The 25,732-nt window shown below is 35.7% G+C and overlaps 2 protein-coding genes across 2 annotated transcripts in view; one reads left to right on the forward strand and one right to left on the reverse strand.

The window, feature by feature from the left end:
• The window catches only part of LOC102521185 (cytochrome P450 2C19), a 32,085-nt gene extending 23,504 nt beyond the window's left edge, over positions 1-8,581 (reverse strand). The window contains exons 1-3 of the mRNA XM_006174384.3: positions 8,354-8,581; positions 6,977-7,139; positions 6,655-6,804 (exon numbers count right to left, since the gene is read on the reverse strand). Of these exons, the coding sequence (XP_006174446.2) occupies positions 6,655-6,804; positions 6,977-7,139; positions 8,354-8,521 (481 nt within the window). The 5' untranslated portion in view covers positions 8,522-8,581. The remainder of the gene's footprint in view (positions 1-6,654; positions 6,805-6,976; positions 7,140-8,353) is intronic.
• Positions 1-25,732, forward strand: part of LOC116667108 (splicing factor 3B subunit 4-like) — a 71,366-nt gene that overhangs the window by 43,281 nt on the left and 2,353 nt on the right. The window lies entirely within an intron of this gene.

A 25,732-nucleotide genomic window follows, 5' to 3' on the forward strand; every position in this document is an offset into this window, starting at 1 on the left:
AGCACAGGGAACTATATACAAGATCTTTGGTAGCCCACAGAGAAAAAAAAATGTGACAATGAATATATATATATATACACGCGTTCATTTATAACTAAAAAATTGTGCTCTCCACTGGAATTTGACACAACATTGTAAAATTATTCTAAATCAATAAAAAATCTTAAAAAAAAAAGTTTTAGCCAAAGCAATCATTTATGAAAAGTAAAATGTATTCAAAGGAAGAACTAAAAAATGTCTATTTGTAGATGCTATGATCTTATATTTAGAAAACCCTCAAGAATCCACCCAAAACTGTTACAACTAATCAATGAATTCAGTAAAGTTACAGGATATGAAATGAACATACAAAAATTATTTGTATTTCTATACATTAACAATGAAGTCTCTGTAAAAGAAATAAGGAAAATAATCCCATTTTTAAAAGCAATAGAAATGATAAAAACCTTAGGACCAAATTAAAGCAAGGAAGCGAAAGCTCTGTACACTGATGTCTCGTAAGACATTGATGAAAATAATTAAAGAAGGCACAAGTGGGTGGAAAGGTATCAGTGTTTCTGCATCAGAAGTATTAATATTGTTAATATGTCCCTACTACTAAAAGCAATCTGTAGATTCAGTGGCATTCTAATGGCATTTCTTACAGAAATACAAAAAATAATCCTAAAATCCATATGGAATTAGAAAAAGACCCACTATATCCAGCAAGTCCTAAGAATGAAGAAAAAAGTTAAACACATGAAACTTGCTGATTTCAAATTCTGTTATAGAACTAATATATCAAAGCGGTATTGTACTACCGTAAAAACAGACACAGACCAATGGAACAGGATTGAGAGCTCTGAAATAAACCCACACATTTATTATCAACTGATATTTGACAAGAGAGCCAAGAATACTCAGTAGGAAAGGACGGTCTCTTCAGTAAATGATGTTGGCTCTCACCACTTGTATTCAACATAGTATCAGAAGTCCTAGCTGCAGCCGTAAGAGAATAAAGAAATAAAAAGGAACCAGATTGAAAGGAAAGAGGTAAAACTGTCACTATATGCAGATGACATGATACTATATTTAGAAAACCATATAAAGACTCCACACAAAGACTACTAGAACTGATAAGGGAATTCAGCAAGGTAGCAAGATATGTGATCAACATACAGAAATCTCTTGCATTTCTTTACACTAACGATGAAATATTAGAAAAGGAAAGTAAAAAAAAAATCCCTTTTAAAGTTTCATCAAAAAAAAAATACTTAGGAATAAACCTGACCAAGGAAATGAAACACTCATACACTGAAAAGTCTAAAACACCGATAAAGAGAATTGAGGGTCATTTAAAGAAATGGAAAGATATCCCATGCTCTTGGATTGGAAGAATTAATATTGTTAAAATGGCCATATTACCCAATGCAATCTATAGATATAATGGAATCCCCATCCAATTATCCATGACATTCTTCTAGAGCTAAAACAGATAATTCTGAAATTATATGGAATCACAAAAAATCCAGATTTGCCAAAATATTACTGAGGAAAAATGAAGCTGGAAGCATAACCCTCCCAGACCTCAGACAATACTACAGAGCTACAGTAATGAACACAGTGTGGTACTGGCACAAAAAGACATAGAGATCAATGGAACAGAATAGAGAGCCTAGAAATAAACCCATACACCTACCGTCTATCTTCAACAAGGGAGGCAAGATAAATTTCATGATATCACTTATATTTGGAATGTAAAAAGTGACACAGATGAACTTATTTACAAAACAGAAACAGACTCACAGACATGGAAAACAAACTTATGGTTACCAATGTTGAAGGGGAGCAGGGATAAATGGGATTTAGGGATTAGCAGGGAACTACATTCAGTATCTTGTAATAACCTCCTATGAAAAAGAATATATCTACACACACACATATATAACTGAATATCTGTGAGGTACAACAGAAACTAACACAACATTGTAATACAACTATACTTCAAGAAATAAAAATAAATGAACGGTGATAGGAAAGCTGCATATTCACATACAAAGTAATGAAACAGACCCCCTATTTTATAGCACTCACAAAAGATAACTCTAAATGGATTAAAGACTTAATGTAAGACCTGAAGCCATAAAACTCCTAGAATAAAACTTAGAGGAAAGACCCCTTGATATCAGTCTTGGCAATGATTTTTTTTTTATATGATACCCAAAGCACAAGCAATGAAAGCAAAAATGAACAAATGCAACTACATCAAAGTAAAAAGCTTTTCTGCATAGTAAAATGAACAATCAACAAAATGAAATGCAACCCACAAAATGTGAGAAAATATTTGCAATCATATATCTGATAAAGGGTTCATCTCCGAAATATGTAAAGAACTCATACAGCTTAATAGAAAGAAAAACAACCTGATTAGAAGTGGGCAGAGGAACTGAATAGACATGTTTCCAAGATGACATACAAATGGCCAACAGTTGGATGAAAAGATTTTCAGCATTACGAATCCTCAGGAAAATGCAGAAGAAACACACATGTTAGAATGGTTACCATCAAAAAGTCAAGAGTAAGTGTTGGCTAGGATGTAGAGAAAAGGGAACTCTTATGCATTGTTGGTGTGAATGTACACTGTCACTATGTGAAATACTGTGAAGGTTCCTTCACATATTAAAAATAGAACTACCATGTGATCCAGTAATCCTGCTTCTGGGTATATATCTGAATGAAATGCAAACAGGATATTGTAGAGGTTTCTATACTCCATATTTATTGCAGGATTATTTATAATATCCAAGATTTGAAAACAAACTAAATCTCTCCACAGTTGAGTGGATAAAGAAGATGTCACACACACACACACACACACACACACACACACACAGTTGACCCTTGAACAGCATGGGGGTGGGGCACTGACTCCCTATGCAGGTGAAAATCTGTGTATAACTTTACAGTTGGTCCTCCATCTCAGTAGTTAGACATTCCAGGATTCAACCAAGCACGAACCATGTAGTACTGTAGCAAGTTGTTAGTGAGAAATATCCACATACAAGTGGACCCACACAGTTCAAACCCATGTTATTCAAGGGTCAACTGTATATACATACACACACACAATGGCACATTATTCAGCCAGGAGAGAGAAGGAAATCTTTGCATTTGCCACAACATGAGTGAATCTTGAGGGCATAGTGCTAAGTGAAATAAGACAGACAAAGACAAATAGTATATGATATCACTAATATGTGGAATCTAAAAAAAACAAAAAAAAAGTCATAGAAGCAGAGAGTAGAAGGGTAGTTCCCAGGGTTTAGGGAGAGTGTGAAATGAGGAGAAGTTGGTCAAAGAATACAAACTTCCAACTAGGAAATGAATCATTTCTGGGGATCTAATGCACAGCATTGTTATTATAGCTAACATAAGTGTATCATAAATGTAAAAATTGGTAAGAAATTAGACTTTAAATGTTCTCTGAAGAAATGGTAGTTATGGGACCTGAGGGAGGTGTTGGACAGTGCTGTGGTGGTCATCATATTGCAATATATGAGTATATCAAATCAACATACTGTATACGTTAAACTTAATATCACAAGGCATCACATTATCACAATATCAATTATATCTTAGTAAAGTTGGGGAAAAATATTGAATGTAGACCACGCCCTTTGAAGAAAGTTGAGTTTTATTTTTAACCTAGATGTGTAGGTGTAGTTACAGCTCCATTGTAGGGAAGGTGTATGGTACACATGGTCCATAGGTGACCCTTCTGTGATTCTGTGGGAGCTATTTTGCAACTTTCTAAATTTTCAATAATAGATAGTGATGCAAAATAATTCTTGTCTATAGACATACACACTCTGTTCTGTCCAGTAGAGGATCCGTTGAGTTTCCTAGCTAGTTTTGTCTTCATTTGCACATTCACATCAGCATATTTTTACTGTAAATAAACTTTTACCTTTTGACCCTTGTCCTTTGAATTGGTTGTAACACCTCGTTACAATTGTTGGGAACTGATTTCCTCATTAATGTGTCAAATAATATCTTTAACTTGTGTTTGTTTTTAAAAATAAAGACTGATCAACAGGTATATGAAAAGATGATTAACATCACTCAGCATGAACTTTTGTGCTGGTCTCAGCCTGTCAATAACCAATATTGTGGTTGGACCAGCCCTTGCATTCTTATTTTGAGTAAGCAAGATGGCCTTCAGTGGTAATGATTAGGGAATCTTGAAAAAATAGGGGTGTATTACTTACCAAACCTGGAAATTACAGAGCATATTTTGGGCCATAGCTTGGTTATAGGCAGGGAGAGGGAGAGCCTAGGATTCTACTATAATGGAGTTGAGTGTAGGGACCTAGAGTATCTGGAGCTCCCAATTGTTTCTTATTTTCAATCCAAGTATAGTTGATTCATAATATCATATCTGTTTTAGGTGTACAGTATGTTGATTAAATACTCTTTATTGGTGAGATTGCTATATAACAGTTGGAATTTAAAGCATGAGAAGAGAAAAATTTGTTAAATCTAGTTCCCTTAAAGGTCAGTAATTAAAATCAACCAAGATCTCTAAAACAAAGGAGACCCCATCGGAGGAGGTAGCCTGCCTCTTTATCTAGTAGTGTGGCTGGTAATGTGTTTGTTTTAGATAGCCAACTTGGAAGGGTTGCCTCTTTGAAATGGATGCCTTGGCAATCAGAGCATTAAGTCAGGCACTTGCATTACCAAATAGAGAAAAAATATCAGGGTATCCACTTCACATTAAACAATGCAAATCAGAGCAATGAGATATCATTTCATATGTATTCAGGTGACCTTTATCAAATAAAAAAGGAAAAGAAGAAATAAGTATTGGTGAGGATGTGAAGAAATTGAATCCTTTTACATGGTTGGTAGAATACTGGTACCAGCAGGTAATATGGAAAAAATATGGAGGTTCCTCAAAGAGTTAAACATAGAACTACCATATTACCCAGCAATCCCACTTCTGAGTTTTTATTCAGAAGATCTGACTCAGGAACTCAAAGAGATATTTGCCCTCCTATGTTCATAGTAGCCAAGAGGTGGAGACAACCTAAATATCCCTCAACGATTAATGAATAAAGATGTGTAAATGCATACACTGGAACATTATTCAGCCATAAAAATGAAAGAAATCTTGTCACCATGGATGACCCATGAGCACATTACGCTAAGTGAAAGAAGTTGATCACAAACGGACAAATGTTGCCTGATTCCACTTTTATGAAGCAGCTAAAATAGTCAAACGTATAGGAACAGAAAGTAGAATGCCAGTTACCAGGGCGTTGGGGGAGAGGAAAAGGAGAGTCACAGTACAGTGGGTAGAGATGGTCAGCTTATGCAGGATGAAAGTTCTAGAGACCTGCTGTACAACAGTTTCATAATACTTAATGATATTGTAATGTACACTTAATAATGTGTTAAGAAGAGAGATGTCATGTTATGTTTTTTTTTTTAATATAAAATTTTGTTTTTCAGTTTTGCAAAAAAAGTTAGGGCATAGAATAAAAGGAACATGTATCCTGAGAGGCTTCTATGCCAGGCTCCTTTGTATTCCAGGCCTGTAAGCTTTAAAAGAAGTGTTATTTCACTTGATATGTAGAGGATGCTTTGGAAAACCTTGGGGATTTCTTTGTCTATATTTGATTTTCAGTCTTTCATTTAATCCTGAAGAAAGAATTTTAAAACAGAGCAATTTGTAATACAATCTGAAAATCAGTCATTGTGACAAAGACTTTACAGGTCATTAGACCTGGGAGTAGGAGGTAAATAATTACCATAAATTTGTTACCAAAATCAGATAAAAATGGATCAGAGTTTAGCAAACTGAAAAGAGAGTCAAATTCCACTTAGAGAAGACAGGGTAAGGATGTATTGATTAGGTTGAAATCGAGTTAAATAAAACATTTTGTAACTTGGTGTTTGTGTATTTTGCAGAATTATACTGTAGCATATATTTTGTCAAAATAGAAATACAGTGAGTATTGCATAACAAGAATAATGGATGCTGGTACCTTTAAAATAGTGCTGCCTTTAGAGAGAAATCATAATTGATGAGAAGTGCACTCAGATGGGTTTCAGTTGGAATCATAGATGGCATCATTAGTACTGGCCAGAACTGCAGGCCTAGGCCCTGGAAATAACTCTCAGACATGTCTGTGCGGCTGACCATATAAATATAGTTCAGTTAAGTGAGGGCACATGTCACTTGTTTCATGCTCTGCAGAGGTGTGAGGAGGTCATTCCCACCCTGTCCATTTAACAGCTATTCCCTGGTGAAATGCTCTGTAATAGATAGCCACATTTATGATATAGGAAAGACTTGACTCTAACTCTTTCAGAAAATGACTCAAAACTATTCTTTGTGATTTGTGATTTTAAAGCAGTTCAGGGGAGAATATGAAAAAATGACCTTTTATAACCACAGAGTATGAACTGTCATAGGTGTACACATATGACAAGCGGAGATACACACAAAGTTCACATAGCTCTCTGCTTCACACCCTCCCTGCTGTGAGGGCTGACACCCCCTACTGGTATGAAGATGTGGCCACCCCTGAAATTTTCTGAGGATGCCATTTGAGAGAAAGCAGTCTGGTAAGACAGAGCGTTCTATCAGAGTTAGAGTATAGACTCACTTACCATTGGTTTTTCTCAACTCCTCCACAAGGCAGCGGGCTTCCTCCTGCACACGGTCCTCAATGCTCCTCTTCCCCATCCCGAAATTCCTCAGGGTCATGAGGGAGAAGCGCCGCATCTCCTTCCATGTCTTTCCATTGCTGAACACGATTCCTACCAGGAGGGGAAACAGAGACTAGGAGGGAGGTCCTAGGGAAGGAGGAGTGAGCTGACACTTGCCAGCCTTGTGGATAGAACAAACTGTGCCTGACGGGCCCTTCAAATTCCTCTTTTCCACCCTCCCCACCCCCATTCCCAATGCTGAACATGAAACATGAACACCTACCGTGTCCTTTATTAGTTCTTTCAGTCAATGGTAACCTGCCTCTTCCAGAAAAATCTTCTCCACGATCAATTAGGGCTTCTTTCACTGCTTGGTATCCATGCAGCACAACGGTGGGCTTCATGCCAAAATACACAGTGAACACAGGTCCATGGACTTTTGAGAGCTATTAATAGAGATGTGTATAATAGCATAAGTCATTATTGGATAGTATATTGGGCCTGATGCAGAATGCATTATCATCCTACTGCTTATGTTTTTATTCTGTCCCATACGGCCTGAAATATTTGTGAAATTAATGAATAAATATGATGGTGATTACTGTAGACCCCATTTATGGGTGGCCTGCAATGTGCTAAGCAATGGCCAGACAATTACTATACAGATTATAATTAATCCTCATATTAGCACCTTTCGCAGGTTTATTTGTCCCACTTACAAATAAGGACCGGAGTCAGGAAATTGCAGTTGATTTCTAGTGTCCCATGGCTACTACATAGAAGATGCAAATTGAACCACTTCTTCTCCAACCTCTGATCATTAAGCACTATAACAATCCTCAAGGCCCACCTTTGGGCCAACACCAGGTGGACTGCTTCAGAATCACCTGTAGAGAGAGCTCTTCCCGTGAGAATTTTGATTCCCTCACCCTGTGATGAACACTACAGTTCTGTAGTTTAACAAGTAGATTCAGATCATTCTAATACCCAACCCACTTTGAGATCCACTGGTATTACTAACAGAGAAAGACAGCAAGCATCACAGAGGCAGTGTGGGACATGCAGCGTCTCACAGAACAATATCATCCATCCTGCAGCCTTCATGAGGTACAGACAGCACCTTCGTGCAGAATCCGCGTGAACACTGTTACCACCAGTTGGGCCACGGCTGCTTACTCCTTTGTTTCATTCACTCATGCCTGTCTTCAACTCAGAGCTATTTCCTTAACATTAGGTACAATTTGCTGCTTCAGGAAAGTTTTGTTTTCATGGCTATCTGAACAAAACACACAGCTTCTATAGTGAAAGACTTCTGCAAGGAAATTTCTAATCAGAAAACATTTCACTTACCATTGACCTTCAGCCCCAAATTACTGTGAAACAAAGGAAGTGTTATTTCCCGCTTTTGTCACTTTATTATTGTGATTCTACCACACAAAGACCTAAATGTTTCTCTGCTCACAGAATATATCATTTCACTCTTGTATTTATGACAGTGACAGATCTGAAGAGGTAAGAGAAATATCAAAATTTACAGGGAATGATTTACTTCATAATGACCTGTTTTAATAGTGTGCCCACTGGAACATGTTTTATTTTAACAGTTGGGCTAAGTTACTTCCCCTTTGCAATACACTGGAGGAGCATTAAACTTACTTACTTTGCTTAAGGATTTGCTGATGTTCTTAACATCTAACTGTAGGATATTTCCAAGAATTGGGAGAGGAGTCGGGCCAGGCGGGAGCTTCCCGTTCCGAGAGCTCTGGATCCAGAGTGAAAGGAGAAGCAAACAGGAGAGACAGAGCACCAGGACCACAACTGGATCCATGGTTGCCTCCTCTTCTTACTTAGACAACTGTGAGCGTAGAATCTAAAGCTTTTATAACAGTCCTTGCTAAATCAACCTGTGCCTCTCTGGAGTACAAAATGACCAATCAATTAATCTGTTTTGTGTGCTATTCTGAGTGGACTTTGGCCATTGATGAAAATCAAAATAAAGTGTTCTTTAGTCTTATTTTTCATCTGTCCAGTGATGACTCTGGAGATTCTTGTTTAGTTGCACTGGGTTGAGTTTCATGTTTGACAATTCTTTTTTAAAAAGTGATTGCACTATGCAGCCAGGACTTAGAACCACTTAAATAAATAATTTGATGTTAAAAACAGCTCAAAAGTCTATTCAAATCAGTGACCATTTTGAATTTATGACTTTGAGGATAATGAGTGTATTCTATGCCATTCATATTTGAAAAGTGTGTCTTGTCATGCTATATGTAAAACTGGGATATGTTGTGCTTGAAAACGAAAGATTTTAAATTATTTTAATGTACTCTGCTAACATTACACCTGCCTCTACATAAAATAGCCAATAATGACATGTTTAAGAGCCTTTAAATATGAAGGTGGAGTAATTATGGTTCAGGCATCCAAGATAGAAACGGGGAGCCATTGTTGGATGTGGGTCTGTTTCTGCATCACTGAGAACTTGAATTTTTTGAACTGTATCAAACTCAAGGACACTACTAGTCATTTTTAAAACAATATATGCTAGCAGCTCCTAGCTGCAACCTCGTAGTTTGAAAGATTGGAACCCTTTCACTTCACAAGTAAGGAATCATTTCAAACCCCAATCAGTTGTTTTTTTTTTTTTAACTGAAGAACCCTTACTTCTTGTTAATGCCAGTGCCAATTCTTGACAAACAATGTATGTATGTAACTTGTGGATTTTTGCCTTTATGAGCTTCCCCCACTTTGCAGTCTGGCAGAACACAGTTCAAGTGCTTCTTAATCTGTGTCTCCTAGGCTGTAGCCCTAATAAACCTCAGTCAAATACCTCTTTATTTAAACTAGGTCTCTGTTCTTAGAATTCTTGGTTAACACTAACATAATTCAAACATCTTGAATGACCAGCCACAAATAAAGTAGTTAACTAAAGTTACATGCATTTTCACTGGCATCTTCCCCCCCCCCCCAAAAAAAAAACACTGGAAGGTAGAGATTACTATTTTGTGCTTTTTAAATGGGGAAAAATGAGATTCTGGGAGAACAGGAGAGCTTTCCAATGTCATACAGCTCATGAATAATAAAAGTGAGGTTTTCTGATGCCCATTGTGATATACTCACTCTTTACCATAGCTACCTTAAGAAAAACTTTAGCGACACAAAACTGAACCACTGTTAACACACAAAAAAAATCAATAACCAGTCTATAATCAGGAATAGCAGAGAATTTTATCCAAGTCAGAGTGAGAACTATAGCCCAGGAGACTGCCTCTCTGTAGCCTTGAGAAACTGTTCCAGAAAGACTTGGTTTTCATCAGTGTTTTGTATCTTGTCATGTCAAAGAATATACATCAATCATGGCAGTAGTGCATTCCTTCAAGGTTTCAAAAGGGACAGATTAGCATGTATACAATTCAGCATGGCCATGGCAGCTGGGAAGGGAACCTTGTCTTTGAAGGACTGCTAGCGTGAGTGCCATAAAAGGGAGGCCTTTTATCTCTGTCTTCAGACTGGACATTCTCTACTTCTGGATAATGCATTGTCTTCTTTAATGGTTAAAGTAGATGTTTAATGTATGATAAACCCAAGACCGTAAGACAGGCTGTTCTAGTTAACATAAAGTTCAGTTCAAATCATGTATGAATGAGAATGACTTATCCATACCTCAATATGTGAAAATTTCTACTAACCCCTCCACACATGTTACTCTGGATATACATCCTAATGACTGTTTATCAAATAAGGGGCTTCATATTAAGTAGATGTCCTGGACCCTGGACTCATCATCAATTCTCAAGAGAGGAAATAATAAATAGGGATTCTCCTTTCTCCTTCATTGAGGTAAATTTGTTCGGGTAACAGGGAAGAGCCAATCTTAAGAATTTTGTGGGGAAGCCTTGAGAAACTATGGCTTACACCTCCCAGTTGCTTCCAGATACAATTGCTTCTGTTGCCTCTTGGAGTTTGTCTTTGTCAGGAATACTAGAATGAAGCAGGCACAGTGTTAATAAAACATTTTAGAAAATGCAGGTTCAAATGAAAGGACTTCACTGGGAATTTGTTAGGACTGTAGCCTGAGAGACACGGAATTGTAAATGTGTGAACTGTGTTCAGCCAGCCTACAAAATGGGACAGTCTTATAAAGGTAAAAACCGCAAAGTTACAATTAGAATATGAGTTTTTGTTGTTGTTAAGGATTATCAATTGGAGCTGGCAAGTAGTAAGGGTTCCTGTTAAGTAAGGATTGGTTGGGGTTCAAAATGGTTGCATAGTTACCAGGGGAGACCATAGGGTGCAGCTGGCAGGTGTTGTTCTGAATATGGCTGGTGGTGTCCTTGGGTCTGGTACAGGTCAAAGAAAGTTCAAGTTCTCACTGGTGCAGAGACATGCCTGACACCAGATCCTCAATGGCTGCCTGACTCCACATCTGTAAGCCTGAACTGTGGTTAATCTATGTTCATTTCAACGTGTCATCAACAGCAAGGAAGGGAGATTTTTTACACAGAGCAACAGGTTGGATTCAGTGGAGGACAGGAGTCAGGGACTTCATTAAACAGACCCACAGCACAGAACCACAACAAGCAGAACTGAACAGGAGATGAAATTTAGTGGTCATAAGGATCTCAGTTATCACTAGAATTATATACATCACAAAGTGCTTTACAAAACATATGTTCTTTTTTAAATTTTTTAAATTTTTAAAGATTTTACTGAGTTATAGGCAGTTTACAATGTTGTGTCAATTTCTGGTGTAGAGCAGAATTTTTCAATCATATATAAATATACATATATTCATTTTTACGTTCTTTTTTACTGTGAGCTACCACAAGATTTTGTATATATTTCCTGGTGCTATACAGTATAAACTTGTTTATCTATTCTATATATATGTGTCAGTACCTACCAATTTCGAGCTCCCAGTCTGTCACTTCACACCTCCCTACCCCCTGGTAACCACAAATTCGTATTCTATGTCTGAGTCTATTTCTGTCTTGTATTTAAGTTCATTCCTCCTCATCCTCCTCCCCCTTCCCCTCCTCCACCATCAGTGATATCATATGGTATTCTTCTTTCTCTTTCTGGCTTACTTCACTTAGAATGACAGTTCTCCAGGGACATCCATGTTGCCACAAATGGCATTATGTTGTCCTTTATGGCCGAATAGTATTCCATTGTATAAATGTACCACAGCTTCTTTATCCAGTCATCTGTTGATGGACATTTAGGCTATTTCCATGTCTTGTCTATTGTAACTAGTGCTGCTATGAGCATCGGGGTGCTGGTGTGTTTTTGAATTAGGGATATATGCCCATGAGTGGGATTACTGGGTCATATGGTAAGTCTATTACTGGTCTTTTGAGGAATCTCCATACTGTTTTTCACAATGGCTGCACCAAACTGCATTCCCACCAGCAGTGTAGGAGGGTTCCCTTTTTCCACACCCTCTCCAGCATTTATCATTTGTGGACTTTTGAATGATGGCCATTCTGACTGGTATGAGGTGATACCTCATTATAGTTTTGATTTGCTGGGCTGCACAGCTCCCAGTGAGGCATTTTGTTCATGGATAGATCTCTGGTTGCTGTTAGAGGAGAGAAAGAAGGAATGTTTTAAGCCACCATGCTTCTGACATGACTCTGCTTCTCTCCTTTATTAACATAGTACTTAAAACTATTTTTATCACTTCTTTTTTTGTGGTTTCCCAGATACATTTATAACTAATTCAAGTCAAGTTTTTAAATAACCCAATACTGCTTCATATGAAGTATAATTTCCTTTTGACAAAGTATGCCTAAGACCTCTCCCCTATCACTGATATCGTTGCTGTCATTCACTTCACTTATCCATAATCTATAATCACAAAATACATTATTGTAATTATATTTTCAGATAGACTATTCTGTTAGATCAATTCAGAATAATAATAAGTGTTATCTTCCATTATTTCTTCTGACACAATGTACACCAACTCAAAATGGATTAAAGACCTAAATGTAAGACTGTAACCATAAAACTCCTAGATGAAAACATAAGCAGAACAATGTTGATAAATCATAGTAATATTTTTTTGATTTGTCTCTTAAGGCAAAGGAAACAAAAGCATAAATAAACAAATGGTACCTAATTAAACTGAAAAGCTTTTGCACAGCAAAGGAAACCATTAACAAAGTGAAAAGATGATCTACTGAATGGAAGAAAGTATTTGCAAATGACATGACTGATTAGGGGTTAATGTGCAGAAGACCTGAATAGACATTTTTCCAAAGAAGACATACAGATGACCAACAGGAACATGAAAAATGCTCAACATTGGTAATTATCAGGGAAATGCACATCAAAACCACAATGAGATATCACCTCACACCTGTCAGAATGGCTATCATCAAAAAGACCACAAATAACAACTGTTAGAGAGGATGTGGAGAAAAAGGACCCTTGTACACTATTGATGGGGGTATAAATTGGTGCAGACACTGTGGAAAACAGTACGGAGGTTTCTCAAAAAACTAAAAATATGATCCAGCAGTTCCGCTGCTGGGTATAAATCCAAGAACACCAAAAACTAATTTGAAAAGATGCATGCACACCAACAGTTACAGCAGCATCATTTACAATAGCGAAGATATGGAAGCAGCCTAAGTGAACATAAACAGATGAACAGATAAAAGAATAGTAGGTATATATGTATGTGTGTGTATACACACACACATATACACACACACACTTTCGAATATTACTAAGCCATAAAAAATGAAATTTTACTATCTGCAACTATATGGGTGGACTTGGAGAGTATTATGCATTAAAGTATTATGCAAATACTTTACGTTAACACATCTGGAATCTTAAAAATAAGACAAATCAATGCATATAACAAGACAGAAACACTCACAGATGTAGAGAACAAACTAGTAGTCAAGGGAGAGAACGTACTGGGGAGGGGTGAGATAGAGGTTGGGAGTAAGTAACACAAACTATTATGTATAAAATAGATAAGCAAAATGGATACATTGTACAGCACAGGGAAATAAAGCCATTATTTTGTATATGTAAAATACTGGATCACTGTGTTGTACATCTGAAACTAATATTATAAATAAACTATAGTGCAATTAATAAAGAAAAAGAAAATACACACTATTTCCTCTCCATCACTGTAGAGTTGAAATTTGCTCAGTGTAACTAATAGTAACCCAACCTCAAAATCTCAGTGTTACTGAAAAACAATTCAGTGGGAAAGTTTGAGACACCATATCTTTCCCTGCATCTCAGTCACATCCAGACATAGCTCATACTGCTGCTTTTCTGGTCTGTCATTGTCAGAAATAGTGCACTAATGGATGCATACCAAAGAAGGGAAATTATGGAAGAAACAGCAGTTGCAAAGCATTATAGAAGAGGAGGCTGGGACTTCATTAAATGTACTGACAGCACAGAAGCACCCCAAGATGCACAACTAAACAGGAGAGGAATTGCGATGCTCATGAGGGTCTAAATATCTCTGGAATGACATAATTTCTAGATCACTAGTGATAATACATGTACAAATGTGAATTCTTTCAGGGAGATGGATATTTACACAGAATTTTCATGCCCATCATATATTTCATTTGATTGTCTTTATTAACTTTGCCTTATATAAATGATTCCCATCTTAGGCATGAAGAAGCAGGTCTTGGAGATTCAGTATTTAAGGCAAGGACACACACACTACAGGTATTAGAGTGCAGATTGGAACCTATGTTCCTTAGTCTCAGACCCTTCCTTCCAGCAAAACATTCAGTTCAGCCGAGTACACCAACATTTATTGAGGGTTACCATTGTTTAATTTTTCATGATTCACCCTTATCAGTGACTTTCAAAATAAATATTAACATAGTTAATAATTACAGCACCAGTTTATTAAACTGGGGTCAGAAAAGTTTGGTTTTGTAACCTTTAGAACTTGAGTGAACCCAGGTGTCCATGAACAATTTAACCAGGAAAAACTGAAGCACTAATTTGCTGTCTAACTCACATGGCTCTGACTCTAATAGAACCACATTAGCTTATTTGGAATAAAATAAGCTCAGTTACTCTTTTTAGCAACCATGTTATTCCTTGAGAAAGGAGTGTCCTGCTCTGCACCGACTTCCTTCCATTGAGGCTCTGACTGGCTCTTTCTTTTTATAGAATGAAAGAATCATAGATTTAAAGATGGAAGGGATCTCTGAGATTAACTCATTTGAAGTTTATTTTTTCAAGTGAACAGTGTTATGTCTCAGTGAGTTGAACTGTCACCAGTGCATCAGTATGAGACCTTATCTTAGAATCCTGGTTGTTCACCACCCACTTTACTGATATCTCACATGAAATGGAATTCCCACTGCTCTCCAAGTGATCTTGATGGCATCAGCATTAAGCCCTCCACAGTCACAGAGGAATGCAGACCTCGTCTTGGCTAGAGTTGTGGATTAGAGCTGGATCTTTTCTTTTAAATAATTAGAATTCATTTTTTAGACAAGTTTTGGGTTCACATCCAAACTGAGCAGAAAGTATACAGTTCCCATATACTCCCCACAAAGCTTCTCTTAGAAACAGTGCTTACCAGTGTGGTGCCAATGTTTCAATCACTGCACCAGCACTGACTCACAAATTTCAACCAAAGTCCATGGTTTACATAAACTTCACTCATTGTGTCATACATTCTATGTGTTTTGACAAAACCATTATGACTTGTATCCACCTCTGTAGTATACAGAATAGTTACACTGCCCTAAGAATCCACTATGATTCACTTATTCATCCTTCCCTCACACCAAGTCCCTGGCAACCACATCTTTTTCCTGTGTCCATAATTTTCCCTTTCCCAGAAAGTCATATATTTGGAATCCCACTATGCAGTCTTTAGATTGGTTTCTCACACTTAGTAATTTTCATAAGGTTCTTCCATGTGTTTTCACGGTTTGATAGCTCATTTCTTAAAACAAAACCAAACCAAAGTAACATTCATTTGTATGCGTGTACTACAATTTGTTTATCCATTCACCTATTGAAGACATCTTGGCTGTTTCCAAGTTTTGGCAGTTATGAATAAAGGAAGTATAAACTTTCATTTGCAGGTTTTTATGGGATATAAGTCTTCAACTCATTGGGTACATTTTACATTTTGTTCTGTGATCCATTTGAGTTAACATTTGTGAAAGGTGTAAGATTGTGTGGGGGTGGATTGGAGAGAGAGAGAGAGAAAGGATATTCAGTAGTTGGAAAAAATTCATCAAAAAGACCCTGTCTCCACTGTATTTCTTTGCCCCTTTGTCAAAGTTCACTTGACAATATTTTTGTCTATTTCTGGACTCTTCTGTTCCACTGATCCATTTGTCTGTGCTTTCATCAGTACCACACTGTCTTGATCACTGAAGCTTTACAGTAAGTCTTGAAGTCAGATAGTGTCAGTGTCAGTGTCAGTGCTCTGGCTTTGTTCTTCTTCATTATTGTGTTGGCTCTTCTGGGTCTTTACCTGTCTACATACACTTTAGAAAAGATTGTTGATATCTAAAAAAACAACTTGCTGATATTTTTATTGGGATTACATTAAATCTGTAGATTGGAAAGAACTGATATCTAAACAATATTGAGACTTCTGTTGTTTAGTTCCTCTGATTTCTTTCATCAGAGTTTTATAGTTTTCTTCAACTATAACTTGTACAGATTTTATCAGATTTATATCAAAGTATTTCAGTTATTTGTCAAATAATGATGAGAGGTGACATCTTGCCTTACACCTGATCTTAGCAGGAAAGCTTCTAGTTTCTCACTTTAACAATGATGTTAGCAGTGATTTTTTTTTTTTTTTTGGTAGATGTTCTTTCTCAAGTCAAAGAAGTTTCCCTCTATTCATAGTTTGCTGAGAGTTTTGTCATGAGTGAGTTTTGAGTTTTGTCAGATGATTTTCATACATAATATAAAATGTTGTGATACATTCATTGACTTTCAAATATTGAACCAGTCTTGCATACCTGGAATAAATCTTACTTGGACGTTGCTGGATTTGGTTTGCTAATATTTTGCTGAGGATTTTTGCATCTAAGTTCATGAGAAATACTGGTCTCTGCTTTTCCTCTTTTATACTGTTTTTGTCTGATTTAGGAATTAGGCTAATGCTCACCTCATAATATGATTCAGGGAGAATGTCCTCTACTACTATATCCTGAAAGAGATTGTAGAGAGTTGTTAGATAGAATTCACCTGTGAACCGACCTTGGCGTTGTAATTTTTCTTCTATAACAATTATTAATTCAATTTATATAATAGAAAAAAAGCCTATTGGATTATCTATTTCTCCTTGAGTTTTTACATTTGTGTTTTATTAAGGTCAGAACACTTAACATAAGTTTTACCCTTAATAACACATTTTTAAGTGTACAATGCAGGTTTGCTATCTATAGGCACAATGTTACAAGGTAGACATCTAGAATATATTCTTCTTGTATAGCTGAATTTTCATACCCATTGATTAGCAACTAACCCTTTCTCCTACTCTCCATCCCCCAGCAACCACCATTTAATTCTTTTAATCTAAGAATTTCATTATTTTAGGTACCTCATATACATGGAATCATGCAGTATTTGTATTCTGTAACTGACTTAAGTTGACTTAGGGTAATAACTCCTCGTTCATCCATGTTGTAACATATTACATCAATTCCTAATTTTTTAAGGTTGAATAATATTCCGTTATATGTATATATTACATTTTCCCCATTGTTCTTTCGTTTTATTCTAACATTTTTTTTATTGAGTTACAGTCATTTTACAATGTTGTGTCAAATTCCAGTGTACGGCACAATTTTTCAGTTCTGTATGAACATACATATATTTATTGTCACTTTTTTTTCACTGTGAGCTACCACAAGATCTTGTATATATTTCCCTGTGCTATACAGTATAATCTTATTTATCTATTCTACATATGCCTGTCAGTATCTACAAATTTTGAACTCCCAGTCTATCCCTTCCCACCACCCTCCCCCTTGGCAACCACAAGTTTGTATTCTGTGTCTGAGTCTGTTTCTGTTTTGTATGTATGTATGTATGTATGTATGTATGTATGTATGTATGTATGTATGTATTTATTTATTTATTTTAGATTCCACATGTGAGCAATCTTGTATGGTATTTTTCTTTCTCTTCTGGCTTACATCACTTAGAATGTCACTCCAGGGACATCCATGTTGCTACAAATGGTGTTATGTTGTTGGTTTTTATGGCTGAATAGTATTCCATTTTATAAATATACCATATCTTCTTTATCCAGTAATCTGTCAATGGACATTTAGGCTGTTTCCATGTCTTGGCTATTGTAAATAGTGCTGCTATGAACATTGGGGCGCAGGTGTCTTTTTGAAGTAGGGTTCCTTCTGAATATATGCTCAGGAGCGGGATTCCTGGGTCATATGGTAAGTCTATTCCTAGTCTTTTGAGGAATCTCCATACTGTTTTCCAGTGGCTGCACCAAACTGCATTCCCACCAGCAGTGTGGGAGCGTTCTCTTTTCTCCACAGCCTCTCTGGCATTTGCCATTTGTGGACTTTTGAATGATGGCCATTCTGACTGGTGTGAGGCGATACAGCATTGTAGTTTTGATTTGCATTTCTCTGATAATTAGTGATATTGAGCATTTCTCATGTGCCTATTGATCATTTGTATTTCTTCCTTGGAAAATTGCTTGTTTAAGTGTTCTGCCCATTTTTGGATTGGGTTTATTTTTTTCTTATTAAGTCGTATGAGCTGCTTATATATTCTGGAGATCAAGCCTTTGTCAGTCTCTGTAGGCCCCCAGCTGAAGGCTCTAGAGAATAAACCATGGGCTGAACTGATAAACAAGCTGTGAGGAATGTCACGTATCGAGGCTGGATAAGAAATGGCCTACTTAATGTATCCAGTATGGATGGCTGGATAGCCAGTGACGGGTAAGATCCTCAGAGGAGGACAACCTAAGACAGGCACAGCTGGCTGGATAAGAGATGGCCTACTTAATGAAGTTTCGTGACGAACTTTCTAACAATCTGTCCTTGATCATGTAACATCCTGTGCCTACTACAGGAGCTTGGGGACCTAAATAGCTTAAGATTATTAACATTGTTATAACTTAGATGATATGTGAGGCACCATGCATGTCCTATATAAATCCTTTTCTGAAAATCAATAATCAGAGAACTGCTTCGCTTCTCTCCACACGGTGTTCGTGTGTACATGATATCGCGCCACCGACAGTTTTATCTTTTGCAAAAATTTTCTCCCATTCTGTAGGTTGTCATTTTGTTTTACTTATGGTTTCCTTTGCTGTGCAGAAGCTTGTAATTTCATTAGGTCCCATTTGTTTATTCTTGCTTTTATTTCTATTGCTTGGGTAGACTGCCCTAGGAGAGCATTTTTGAGGTGTATGTCAGATAATGTTTTGCCTATATTTTCTTCTAGGAGGTTTATTGTATCTTGTCTTATGTTTAAGTCTTTGATCCATTTTGAGTTGATTTTTGTATATGGTGTAAGGGAGTGTTCTAGCTTCATTGCTTTACATGCTGCTGTCCAGTTTTCCCAACAACATTTGCTGAAGAGACTATCTTTATTCCATTATATATTCTTGCCTCCTTTGTTGAAGATTAGTTGACTAAAAGTTTGTGGGTTCATTTCTGGGCTCTCTATTCTGTTCCACTGGTCCATATGTCTGTTTTTGTATCAGTACCATGCTGTTTTGATTACTGTAGCTCTATAGTATTGTCTGAAGTCTGAATTCTCCAGCCTCTCTTTTTCTTCAGTAATGCTTTGGTAATTCTAGGTCTTTTGTGATTCCATATAAATTTTATTATGATTTGTTCTAGTTCTATGAAATATGTCCTGGGTAATTTGATAGGGATTGCATTAAATCTGTAGATTGCCTTGGGCAGTATGACCATTTTAACAATATTGATTCTTCCAATGCAGGAGCATGGGATATCTTTCCATTTTTTTTTTAAGTCTTCTTTAATTTCCTTAATCAGTGTTTTATAGTTTTCCATGTATAAGTCACCTCTTCGCTTGGATTTATTCCTAGGTATTTTATTACTTTGGGTGCCATTCTAAAGGGGATTGTTTCTTTACTTTTTTTTTTTTTTTTCTGTTGATTCATCATTAGTGTAAAGAAATGCAACTGATTTTTGAACGTTAATCTTGTAACCTGCTACCTTGTTGAATTCTTCGAGTAGTTCTGGTAGTTTTTGTGTGGACCTTTTAGGGTTTTCTGTATATAGTATCATGTCATCTGCATATGTTGACACTTTTGCCTCTTCTTTTCCAATTTGGATCCCTTTTATTTCTCTCTCTTGCCTGATTGCTGTGGCTAGGACTTCCAAGACTATGTTGAATAGGAGTGGTGATAGTGGGCATCCTTGTCTTGTCCCAGATTTTAGTGGGAGGCTTTTGAGTTTTTCACCATTGAGTACTATGCTGGCTGTAGGTTTGTCATTTATAGCTTTTATATATCCATTGATTAGCAACTGACCCTTTTTCCTACTCTCCAGCCTCCAGCAACCATGATTTAATTCTTTTAACCCAAGAATTTCATTATTTTGAGTACCTCATATACGTGGAATCATGCAGTATTTGTATTCTGTAACTGACTTAAGTTGACTTAGGATAATATCTCAACGTTCATCCATGTTGTAACATACTACATAAATTCCTAATTTTTTAAGGCTGAATAATATTCCATTATATGTACATATTACATTTTCCCCATTGTTCTTTCTTTTATTTTTGAAATTTTAAAGGATTTTTTTCATTGAAGTATAGTTGATTTACATTATTTTATTAGTTTCATGCATACAGCATAGTGATCCAGTATTTTTAGAGAATATACTATGTTAAATGTTATTACAAGATAATGGCTGTAATTCCCTTTGCTATAAAATATATGCTTGTTGCTTTTTATTTTATAATCTTAGTTTGTATCTCTTAACCCCATTCTAATTTACCCATCCCACATTCCCTGTCCCCACTGGTAACCACTAGTTTTTTTAACAGGTTTGTGAATCTGTTTCTGTTTTGCGTACATATTCATTTGTTAAATACCACATTTTCCCCATTTATCCATTGGTGGAACAGTTAGGATTTTCCACATCTTGTCTATATTGAATAATGCCAACTCAAATATAAAAGTGTAATATCTCCTGAATATCCTAATTTCAATTATTTTGTTAAATAGTCAAAAGTGGAATTTCTGGGTTACATGGTAATTCTATTTTTAGTTTTTTGATGCAACTCTATTCTGTTTTCCATAGAAGCTGCACCATTTTGTATTCCCATGAACGGCATACATGAGTTTCAGTTTCTTCACACCCTTGCAACACTTGTTTTCTTTCTTTTTATAATATCCAGCCTAACAGGTGTAAGGAGGTATCTCATGGTGGTTTTGATTTACATTGCTCTGATGATCAGTGATGTCGAGCACCTTTTCATATACTTGTTTGCCATTGCTGTTTTTCTTTGGATATACAACTCTTCTAGTCCTTTGCCTGTTTTTAAATTGGATTAATCCTTTACTATTGAGTTGTAAGAGTTTCTGTATATGTTGGAGATTAATGTCTTATCAGATATGACTTGCAGATATTTTCTCCCATTCTATATGTTGCCTTTTAACCTTATTGATTGTTTGTTTTTGTGTAGCTTTTTGTTTTTATATAGTCCCACTTGTCTAAGTTTGCTTTTGCTGCCTGTGCTTTTAGTGTCATATCCATGGAATCATTGTCAAAACTATCATGAATCTCATACTGTACGTTTTCTTCAGAAAGTTTATAGTTTCAGGTCTTACATTTAGTCTTGAACCCATTTTTAGTTGCTTTTTGTGTGTGGTGTAAGATAAGGTCTAATTTGATTCTTCTGCACGTAGATATCTATTTTTCCAGGATTATTTGTAGAAGAGACTCTTCTTTGCCCATTGTGTAATCTTGGCATACTTGTCAAAGTTTAGGTGACTCTATAAGCTTGGATTTATTTCTGAGTTCTCTAAACTGTTCCATTATTCTGTGTCTATTTTTAGGTTAGTCTAATAAGGTGGGGTTTTTTTCCAATGGTGTGTTTTTTCAGTTATGGTGTGTCAATTTCTGGTTTACAGCACAACTTTCCAGTCATGCATATACATACATATATTCTGTTCATATTGTTTTTCATTAAAGGTTTTTAAAAGATACTGAATATAGTTCCAAGTTTTTAATTACTATAGCTTTGTAATATATTTTGAAATCAGGACGTGTGATGCCTTCAGACTTGTCCTTCTTTTTTGAGATTGCATTGGCTATTTGGAACCTTGTGGTTCCTTACGAATTGTAGGATTGTTGATTTCTATTTCTGTTAAAAAAATTATTAGTATTTTGATAGATACTGCATTGAAATGTAGATGGCTTTGTGTAGTATGGACCTTTTAATAGTATTAATTCTTCAAATTTATGAACTTGAAATGTCTTTCCATTTCTTTGTGTCTCAGAATTTCTTTCAGCAATGTTTTGTATTGTACAGTGTATAATCTTTTCATTTCCTTAGTTATTTCTACCATATCAGTATTTTCCATGCTGCTATAAGTGGTGTTGTGTTTCTAATTTTCATTACACATGGTTTATTGTTAGTGCATAGAAATGCAACTGATTTTTGCATGCTGACTTTATGTCCTGAAAATTTACTAATTTACTTATTAGTTCTAATGGGTTTTTAGGTGTAGAATCTTTATTTTTTTGTGTATAATACCATGTCATCTCCGAACAGATATAATTTTAGTTCTTCCTTCTGATTTGAATGCCTTTTATTTCCTTTTATTGCCTACTTTCTTAGCAAGGACTTCTAGTGTGATGTTGGACATCAGCTGTGTGATCCTTCCTTGATCCTGTTCTTAGAGAGCATTCAGTTTTTCACCACTATGATGTTATCTCTCAGTTTTCATATAGCCTTTATTATTCCTGGTTTGTTGAGTGTTTTTATAATGAAAGGGTGTTGAATGTGATCAGATGCTTTTTCTACAGCTATTCAGATGATCATGTGATTTTTATGCTTCGTTGTTCTAATGTAGTGTATCACATTGTTTGAATTTTACATGTTGAACCATCCCTGCATCAGAGGGATAAATGCCACGTAGCCATGACGTATGATACTTCTAATGTGCGGTTGAGTTTGTTATGCTAGTATTTTACTGAGGATTTTTGCATATGTCATCATAAGGAATATTGATCTGAACTTTTCTTTCTTGTGGTGTCTCTGTCTGCCTTTGGTATCACAGAATTGCTGGCTTCATAAAGTGAATTTGAAAGTGTTCTCTCTTCTCTCTCTTTTTTTTTAATTGAAGTATAGTCAGTTTACAATATTGTGTTAGGTTCTGGTGTACAGCAGCATGATTCACTTAGTATATGAAAAGGGATATTTCATTATATACATTCCTTTTTCATCATAAGCTATTACAAAATATTGAATTTTCATTAGAAGGTATTACAAGGTATTGAATGTAGTTACTGGTGATATACAGTAAGACCCTGTTGTTTACCTATTTTATATATAGTAGTTAGTATCTGCAAATCCGGAACTCCCAATTCATCCCTCTACCACCACCCTCTTTGCCCCTTGGAAACTGTAAGTTTGTTTTCTATGTCTGTGAGTCTTTCTGTTTTATGAATAAGTTCATTGGTGTCCATTTTTAAGATTCCACATATAAGTGATATCATGTGGTATGTTTTTCTTTCTCTTTCTGGATTACTTCACTTAGTAATACAATCTCCCGGTCCATCCATGTTGCTGCAAATGGCATTATTTCATTCTTTTTTATAGCTGAGTAGTATTCCATTGTATACACATGCCACAACCTCTTTAACTAGTCATCTGTTTATGGACATTTATGTTGCTTCTGTGTCTTGGCTATTGTAAATAGTTTTGCTATGAACATTGGAGTGCATGTATCTTTTCAAATTAGAGTTTCCTGTGATTATATGAACAGGAGTGGGATTGCTGGATCATATAGTAAGTCTGTTACTCACTTTTTCATAAATCTACGTTCTGTTTTTTTTAATGGCTGCACCAAACTACATTCCTACCACATTCCCTTTTCTCCACACCCTCTCCAGCATTTATTGCTTGTGGGCTTTTTAATGATGGCCATTCTGACTGGTGTAGGGTAATACCTCATTGTAGTTTTGATTTGCATTTCTCTGATAATTAGCGATATTGAGCATATTTTCACTTGCTTATTGGCCATTTATATCTTCATTGGAGAGATGTTTGTTTAGATCTTCTGCCCACTTTTTGATTGGGTTTTTTTTGTTATTGAGTTTTATGAGCTGTTTGTATATTATAGAAATTAAGCCCTTGCTATTTGCATCATTTGCAAATATTTTCTCCTATTCTATAGGTTATCTTTTTGTTTCCAGTTTTCTTTGCTGTGTAAAAGCTTATAAATTTCATAAGGCCCTATTTGTTTATTTTTGCTTTTATTTCTATTGCCTGTGTAGACTGCCCTAGGAGAACACTGCTGAGATTTATATCACAGAAAGTTTTGCCTATGTTTTCTTCTAGGAGTTTTATAAAGTCTTGTCTTATGTTTAACTCTTTAAGCCATTTTGAATTTATTCCCATATATGGTCTTCTGGAGTGTTTTAAGTTCACTGATTTACATGTGGTTGTCCAGCTTTCCCAGCATCATTTGATCAAGAGGCTGTCTTTTCTCCGTTGTATATTCTTGATTCCTGTGTCGAAGATTAACTGACCATTTTGTCAGTGTTTATTTTATATATTTTGTGCTTTGGCATTGTGTATATATATATTTATAGTTATTATATATTCATGGTGGATTGATCCCTTTATGAATGTATCACATTCCTCCTGTCTCTTGTAACAATTTTTGACTTAAAGTCTATTTTGCCTAATTATAGTGATCCCTCTCTTGCAACTACCATTTGCTTAGGGTACCTTTTTCCATCTATATGCTTTCAGCCTGTGTGTGTCCTTAAATCTGAAGTGAGATTCTTTTAGAGAGCACAGAGTTGGATATTATTTTTTAAATCCATTCAGTGATTCTAAGTCTTTGGTGAGTTTAATCCATTCACATTTAAAGTAACTATTGATAGGAACTGACTGACTATTGTGATTTTGTTCATTATTTTGTTTGTCTTATAGATTTTTGTTCCTATTTTCCTATCCTATTGTATTCTTTGTTTTTCCTTCTTTTGTATATTTTGATTCCTCTATTTTTTTCCTTTATATAACACCTACAAGTTTTTTGTGGTTACTATATACTATAGGACTTAAGTAAAATATCTTATAACAGTCTATTTTGAGCTGATAACAACTTCAATCACATACAAATTTCTACACTTTAAATACCCCCCAGTTTATGTGATTAATGTCACAATTTATATATATTTACATTGTGTATCTGTTAACATATTTTTACTTATACTTAATGTTAATACTTTGTTGTTTATCTTTTATATTAAAAATGCCATTTTGTACCACCATCACATAATACAGTATTCTGTAGTTTTCTATATATTTACCTTTACAAAAGGGTTTTGTTCCTTCTCATACTATCATGTTGCTGTTTATGGTGCTTTTATTTCAGGTTGAAGAACTCCCTTTAACATTTCTTGTAAGGCAGTACAAGTGATGAAGAATATTTTGTTTTGTTTGTGTGGGGAAATTTTACCTCTCCTTCATTTTTGAAAGAAGGTTTTGATGAGTATAGGTTCTAGGTTGGTTCTTTTGTTCAAGAACTTTTGAGTATATTTTCTCATTCTCTTCTGCAAAGTTTCTGCTTAAAAATCTGTGGATAGTATTTAGGGGTTTCCATGTTAAGTGACAAATTTCTTTCTCTTGCTGCTTTCAAAACTCTCTCATCATTGAATTTTGGCAACTTGTTTATAGTATGTGTCAGTGTGAGGGTTTTTTTCTTTTATTTGAGGTTCTTCATATGTCATGATTTTTATGTCCACTTCCTTCCCCAGATTTGGGAAGTTTTCCTCCTTTGTTACTTTGAATAAGTTTTCTAGTC

The sequence above is a fragment of the Camelus ferus genome, chromosome 11 (assembly GCF_009834535.1).
Source record: "Camelus ferus isolate YT-003-E chromosome 11, BCGSAC_Cfer_1.0, whole genome shotgun sequence".
NCBI classification, from domain to species: Eukaryota; Metazoa; Chordata; class Mammalia; order Artiodactyla; family Camelidae; genus Camelus; species Camelus ferus.